Source organism: Chiroxiphia lanceolata, chromosome Z (genome assembly GCF_009829145.1).
Source record: "Chiroxiphia lanceolata isolate bChiLan1 chromosome Z, bChiLan1.pri, whole genome shotgun sequence".
Lineage (NCBI taxonomy): Eukaryota > Metazoa > Chordata > Aves > Passeriformes > Pipridae > Chiroxiphia > Chiroxiphia lanceolata.
The window spans coordinates 33,899,690-33,907,508 of NC_045671.1; the positions used below are offsets into that span (position 1 = coordinate 33,899,690).

Consider the following 7,819-nt stretch of genomic DNA (forward strand, 5'->3'; position numbering starts at 1 on the left):
GGGCAGCAGACTCATGCTCCGGGAGGCCAGACAGCAAGTAAATAAATATAGCATAGATAATAAAAGCACAGTAGATCACCAACACCCCCTATGCAGACAGAGCTTCAAGTACTAAATGTACTTTCTACCACTGACTTCAATACATCATCCAATTCACTGAATATTGATAATGCTATCTCACCTATTTAGACTACTTAGACCTATTCTCAGGAGTTTTTCTGCCAAACTATTTAGATTGACCTAAAGTCATGTTTTTCTGTACAACAAATAGAAGAAAGCAGAAGGAAAACTCCACCAGACAATCTGTGCAATTTAATTTATCAGTAATACTGCAGTATTGCATACAATTCACCGAAAACTGTGCACTACTGCACTGGTTTACAATAGATCAAAAAAAATTAACTGACTCTATGAAACTAAAAGGGAATTAAAAGCCTGTATATCAGAGGATAAACTCTGCCTCTGAAATACTGTAATTCTTACACTCTAACGCTTAAGAGAAGAAAGTATTCTAAAGGAAAAATTGATGTAAAAAAAAGTCACAGCTTGGTATCTTCCAAGTGAAAAACATTAAATTAAAATACATGTTTTTACCCTGCCAAAAAACAAAGCATTTTTATCTTAAGACTGAAAATCTTCCTGTCTTTTGCTCTCTGAACATTCAATTTATTCCCATCTAGCTCTAAGCAGACAGGACTTATGATGGTGTTGTTTTAAGGAACTGGAGGAGTACTAGATCTCAATAAAGACTATAGATCAAATGAAGGATAACTCCTAAGCATTGTGTCTGCATAGATAAATAAACCTGTTAACTTCTTTTATTTATACTGTTACCTCAGCTAATCCAACTACAATAATCAGGACAGCAAGGGATCCAGAATCAGACATGAACAAAAGGCTTCTTATACCTCTCCCAGCCCAACTCCTATGGGTACATATGCACCACGCATACACATCTTTTGAGACCTTTTCATGTACTCACGAAAGGACGAAGCCCTGAACAAGTAGCGTGCTGAGGGACTCCAAACACAAGTACCAGGCATCCCTGTTCCAGTCATACAGTACATCGGGAGAAAGCAACACCAGCCAGAAGAAAGTAACACGTGGGCAAAAATCTCCAGTAAGGACCTACACCGGGACAGAAGCCAACTCTGTGCCACCCACAGCTCAGAGACCAGGAGGAGTCGGGACCCAGACGTACGGCTGGGCCGAGCTTTGCGGCCCCGGGCAACCGCGAGTGGATATCCCCGCGGCAGCAAGTGCGCGAAGCGGCAGAGGAGTCCCTCCCGACCCCGGACAGCCCTAGTAGGGGCGGGAGAAGGGCCCCGGCACCGACGGCCGCTTTTGTTTTCCAAGGAGATCGGCACAGATCCATCGGCTGCGCCCGCTCTGGGCCGGCTCCGAGCACTCGTCCCGGGGGAAAGCTCGCTACCGGCGGTGGGGGCAGGAAGCCGGTCCGGTCCTCCCTACCTCTTTTCGGCCTAGGGAAGCTCTCGTGCAGGTGAAAGATGACTTTCTCCACGAAGTGCTGAATGTTGCTGTGCTCAGGACCTCTGACAAACACCATCCAGTCGTGCGTGAAGCCCTCCACGGTGGGTTTCTTCCTCACCTGGGCTCGGTGTCCCAGCTCCAGCTTCACCTGGACGGCGCACTGCGGGGAAGAGGCGGGGAACGCCCGGTGAGCGCCCAGGGAAGTGGAGATGGTGCGGGCAGCCAGGGGGAACGGCCCCACCGCGGGCGATGCGGGGACACAGGGACTCAGCGGTGCCATAAACACGGCAAAGGGGTGGGGGGGCAAGAACAGAAAGGCACCGCTGCAACAACAAAAAATGGCCCCACAGGCGAGGGTGCAAAACCGCTCTCGGTGCCACCGGGAGGTGACCCGGGGGCCACTGTCAGGCACGCCCCGTCCTCCCCTCGGCGCCTCCGCGCTCGCTTCCCCCGGTGCGGCGGCAGGACCGCGGCTCCCTCCAAGTGCGTGCGCGCGCCGCGCCGCCGCCAGGAGTAGCGGGAGGCAGGGAAAGCAGCACGCGAGGAGAAATTCCCGGTCACGTCAACCCCTTCCCGGCGGCGGGCGCCTGGCAGCGCCGGGAGGAGGGGCGGGAGAGACCCGAGGTGCTCACTCACCGAGCCAGCCATGCCTGGGGCGCCGGTTCCGCTGGGGCTCTCGCTGCCGTCCCCCACCCCCACCGCGCAGCCCTAATTCATGAGGACGTGGAGGAGATGGCGGGCGCGCAGAGGAGCGGCGGGCGGGAGGCGGGCATCCTCTGCTTCGCTGCTCCCGCCGGCTGCGGTAGTGGCTGCTGGCTCCGGCTCGCCGCGCTCCCGCTACCTTTCCCCGCTCTCTCGCTCCCGCTCTCCGCGCCGCGCCCGCTGCAGCCCCGGCGCTCGCCCCAGCCCCGCCAGCCAACGTAGCGCCCGCCACGCATGCGTTCCGGACTGACACCGCGCGGGGGACACGGCCGGGGGGCGGCACCAGGGAGGAGCGATAGCCAATAGCGTGCGAGCTCCTCAGCCTGGCCCCGCCCCCACCCCGCCCCCCTTAAAGTAACAGGTTGTGGGGCCGGGCCGGGAGTGGGACAGCCCCGCCCGGCGGGATTCCGGCGGGCGGCCGGGGCTGGGGCCCGGCGGATGGGGTAGCCTCTAGTGGAAGGACTCCCTGCGCCAAGGGTACACTGAAAGCAGGAGTTTCCGACTCCCCAAACCTCCGCCTCTACTTCATGTATGTCCCAAACAAACGTTTTTGAAAAGCCGCTGATGAAACCTCCTGGAAAAACAGAGAAAGCGGGACAGGAAGGGAATGCCCGACTTACACAGGGATGGCAGGTGATGATGGGCAGGCAGGAAATGACAAACGGGATTATTTAACACTTATTTGCAGCACCAGCTGCTGCTTCTGTTAGTAACGTCCTGAGAGTCCCTGGAAACACGGTTACCACCCCAACCACTTCCATATCCCTTCCATAATATGCGAGATAACGTGCAGATTCATGCCACGGGAATATGCCATTGAGGAGCTGGAACTGATTTACCGTGAATGTCTAAATCATGGTGCTGACGTCCGTGAGATGAGTATTTTCCAACAGCCATGAAATTGTCAAAAATTGCCTGCGTTAACTTTTGGCACGCTGAAAACGCGTTTATTCTGTTCGGTAATTACATTTGTGACACTGTGATGACGATGATAGCGCGGTGACGGGACACTCAGCACAGCGATCCCTTCGGCAAGCAGCACGAGCACACACCAGAGGTACCTCCCGAGGCCTTCCAGGTGTCACCAAGAGATGGCGCGCGGAGCCCTCGAGATATTGTCCTCATTTGACCTCTCCAGAAGGCCACGATTCCTGTCTTCTCTCTTTTCACTTTGGGCATAAGAAACGCACATTGTCGAAATTCTAGCGTGATTTAATAAGTCCTTCGAAACTACTGAGCACCTATTCTTACAAAAGTTGTAAGCCCTAATCAATGAAATCAGTACTTGAAAGAATGAATACAATTTGTAATAATTCCACAAGTTACAACATGACTTGAAATGTATTAACATTAACCCGTCATGTATATGAATATCCAGGTTTTAAAATTGTGATATGCAGATCTAAAACTTCATGTATCTTCTAATAATCTTTCATTGGTAAAGGCAGCAAGTATAGGAACTCCTACTGAGTCCGTAAACCCATCAAAGCTGATTCTGGTAACTTTAAAACTTTGTCCTTGAGTAAGGACATGTTTGTATGCATTTAAGCAAGGACACTGAGGCTGGACCACTACTGTGCTTAATGCAGTGGGCTTCCAGCTGTCAGAACCCATCTGAAGAGAGCATCATCTCACTAACTTGGGCTTCTACTGGAAGGAACAGAGCTGGATAATCCTCTGGTATTCTTCTATACTGACTTTCATTTTTTATGTATTTAGACAAAATTAGTTTTCCTCTTGGCTTAGAACAGGACTGAATCAATACAAGATGTTTTCCTATATCGCATATCAGTGTCACGGTGGAAATGCTTCTATTACTTAACTTCATTTATGCTGCCTTTTTAGCTACTTAATGGAGACCACTCAGTTGAGTAATCATTACTTAGAAATATCTGCTGAGTCAGACTCAAATTTGGAAAAGAAAATTAAGTTGTTTAACATTTGTCAGTTGTGAAACAACTGAGATAAAATTTCACAAATTCCAAATATAATCTTTGGCTGACAGGAGTGAAATCAAAGAATGATCTCGAGCTGTTAAGTGACAAACTGGTGCAATTATTTTCTTCATTTTGTATTAGCAGTTAAAATAAACATTCTTTGATCTCATTATAGCAGATGGATGCAATTACGTGCATACGGAAGTGCAAAGACCCTGCCCCAAAGAAATACAGAGTTATAAAGGGGAAGGAATTTTCTACAAGTAGAAAATTTTTTCTATTTTAAGCAGCACTTTCCAGTGCTGCTTAAACAAGGTTTACCATGGAATAATTACTCAGCTGCTGGAAAATTAAAGCCATTTGGGTTATGTTCTTAGAGGTATTTAACTACCTAAAGGTTCATGTAATCAACTCCTGCAATGCTAAAAATGCTTGTGCATTTTATGTGTGCTGAAATAACTGGTACAGCTGTAGGCTTCCCAGGAGGCAACCTTCAGATACACCTGCATCTGACACGTGATGCAGAGATCTCTGATTTAGATGGAACATGAGTCAAAATTTCTGCTCAGTATACAACTAACTGTATATTGAGTTAGATGTAGATGTGTAACTGTAGATGTGTTAATGCAGCATTGCATCTGACCTAACAGGAGCTCTGTTTCATAGCTACATATGTACATACACACACACACACACACACACACACACACATATATATGGTCATTCCACACACAGCTGAAAGGAATTGCTGCCTTTCTGTACTGTTTCCTTATACAAGGTAGATATGTCTTGTGCCACAAAAAAACCGAGACTGTTTCCCAGCTTACTTGGACACACTGAATTGTCTTCAGTGTTTCAAACACAGCTGTTTTAAATTTCTATTTGAAGTTCAAACTTTGTGACCCAAATATATTGACTGACTTTTACATTGGCCCTGTTTTCAAATGTTTCAAAAACACAACTAACTGAAAAAGCTAATATTACTGGCTACAAAGGAAACCACAGTGCCTTTTAAAAATATTGTCAGTCTGAATTTCTCTGTTTTTGAGATCTTTTAATTCCCTTATGCAATCAGTATAAAAAAATCATAACTGATCCAAGCCAGATACTTTGATTACAATCGTCTGAATCACAGCCAAAACCTAAAATGAGCCTACAGCTGATCTTACACATACGACAAGAAGTATGTCTAAGTTGTTTTGTAATGCCATCTGGCTGCCAGGAACCAGTGGCAGAATATTCTCTCTGGATTGGCTTTCTTTGGTTAGTGACATAGGTTGAACAAATGGCAAGTACCTTGGCCAAGTGTATGCCTATTTTGAAGTTTTATTGGCTTGTCTATTTCTAATCACAAAACAAATAGAAAATAAGCACTTTAGCTGGTAACATATTAAATCCCTTACCAACAGAAAGGATCTTCAAGAGGAAGGGCTGCATGATTTAGAAAACAATATAAAAGAGTTTATAACTCACCACCAGTCACCTCAGTGGGACATAGTAAAGACAAAAGATAAATGCAAAAGGGGAGTCTTGGATATGCACAATATTACAGTATAAAAGGTTAGAAAAAATCTGTTTTAAAGGCCTCTAGGGATGTATAAGGAAATTTGTTCAGAGTGGAAAAGTCTTGTTGAAAGACTTACAAGAAGTATTTAGGTTTTTATTTCCTAACAATGGCAGAGCTCCTAGAGGAAATACTCCTGTTAGTCAAAGAAATAAAGTCAAATTCTGTATTCTGCTTAGACCTGTGTAATGACTAAGTTCAGAGAACTTGTTTGGGATTTGCACAACCATAGCCAGGAGAGTGTGATCACATGTGCAAGGGAGCTGTTAGGGAGTAACTCCACTGAAATCAGTATTCTCAGTTCTTAGCCTGATTGGAAATCTCCCCACTGGAAATCAGCCAAAGAGTGTAAAAGAATTATGTGATCGTCCTCACTCTGTATCAGATTCTTGTGGTGGCCACTGTATTAGTTAGGTAAGTCAACCATTACTCAAGATAAGAGTTTATGCATATGATCATTATGTCTTGGTCATAGAACACCTGTGTTATTCTATAGCTTGTTATCAGAAAGGTACAAGAGTACACTACCCTCATACTTTCAATTGTAAGAAAAATCTTCTTTATTCCCAGTATCATCAGAAAATAAGTGAAAAGCTGGAATGGCTTAACACTACCTTGGTGAGAAACTCATGTGGAAAAGCAGAATTTTTTATCAGTGATAAGTACTCATATAACCGCTGGGTCTTAGCTGTCCTCATCTTTAATGAAGTCATGATTACACCCTCACTGTGATTCAGGAAGTTGTTTTATCCCAGCTTTATGGATGGCGAATTAAACAAGAAGAGACCAAATGCCTTAACAGAGAACAACCAAATAAGGCAAGAAGTGGTGAAAGCAGTTAAACACTGTGAGGAAAAAGTTTGATCCTGAAAAAAATGGAAAAAAAATAAGAAATAGAAAAAAGCATGTAAGCAAATGTAGCATTGGAGAACAGAGAAACTGAAATTCACAGCTAGCTCAACAATCAAAAAGAATGCTTTAACAGATGTGGAATTTGAAAGGACATTGCAAAATTTAAGGAATATATTACATACATATTTGCAGAAGTCTGGCCTCAGGATCTTGGTAGCTTCATTTAAGAAATCTAAACAGAAATCATATGAATGAGAAATAGCAACTTTCACATATGAGAAAGTTGTAAAGCAAGGTTGCTCAACATATGGGAATCAGCCAGTAATCACAACACTGGGAGGAAGATGGAGGTAATTTTTATGAAGGCATAGAGGAGAACAAAAAAGAATTAAGATGGTCAAAATGTTTTTCCAGCTGCAGGAGAGTGATCAGGAAACCTGCCGTCTGTACATTCTGACTTGCCACACAGGTTTCAGAAGCCCTTCCATGTAAGCTCTGTGTGGTCCACTGAATTCAATAGATTTTAGTAGTACAGCAACTGCACTCCATTTACACTCCTCCTAATAGTAGGCACTCTTCAATAAACAATGGATTTCCTATCAGAATACTTTGCATCACCATATGACATCAATTCCAGACAATTTTCCATATATTTACAATCTCAAATAAAAACTACTTGGCTCTCCAAAACATACAAATGCAAAAAGCATGTTTTCCTGACTTACTACCATTTCCGCCTTCCAATGCTCTGCTGCCTCTTTTTTCACCCATTCTCCATTTATCTGTTCCTCATGTAGCATATTTTAAACTGATCAAAACTATCAATTTTATCTGCTTCAGACTGCAAATACATACAAATATGTGTGGGAAGGGGAGAGGAGAGGGAGGAGAAATATATATATATATATATACACACACAAATGGAGAGAGAGAGCAATAGTTTCCTAGAGCATTATTCACCAGTGTTCTGCACATGCATCCCCATCTCAAGGAAATCCTTGAGACACTACGGTAAAAAGGAGCACTATTTCTTATGAAAATGGATTTCAGGAGGCTTGCAAGGCTTTTGGGGGAGTTCTAGAGAATGCAAAGGTCTCCCCTGAGCCTCATTTTCTCCAGGCTAAACAACTCCAGCTTCCTCAGTCGCTCATCATAAGATTTGTGCCCCAGACCCTTCAGCAGCTCTGTTGCCCTTCTGTGGACACACTCCAACACCTCAATGTTTTTCCTGTAATGAGGGGCCCAGAACTGAACACAAGATTTGAGGTGCAGC

General features: G+C 44.9%; 1 protein-coding gene across 5 annotated transcripts in view; it reads right to left on the minus strand.

Moving 5' to 3' along the window:
* The window catches only part of MLLT3 (MLLT3 super elongation complex subunit), a 119,140-nt gene extending 116,777 nt beyond the window's left edge, over positions 1–2,363 (minus strand). For 4 of the 5 annotated variants that reach the window (XM_032676264.1, XM_032676263.1, XM_032676260.1 and 1 more), the window contains exons 1-2: positions 2,128–2,363; positions 1,471–1,651 (exon numbers count right to left, since the gene is read on the minus strand). In XM_032676264.1, the coding sequence (XP_032532155.1) occupies positions 1,471–1,651; positions 2,128–2,139 (193 nt within the window). In that variant the 5' untranslated portion in view covers positions 2,140–2,363. Of the gene's footprint in view, positions 1–982; positions 1,117–1,470; positions 1,652–2,127 lie in introns of those variants that run through there. The other variant, XM_032676262.1, reaches the window with a different exon arrangement.
* Between the last annotated feature and the right edge of the window lie 5,456 nt (positions 2,364–7,819).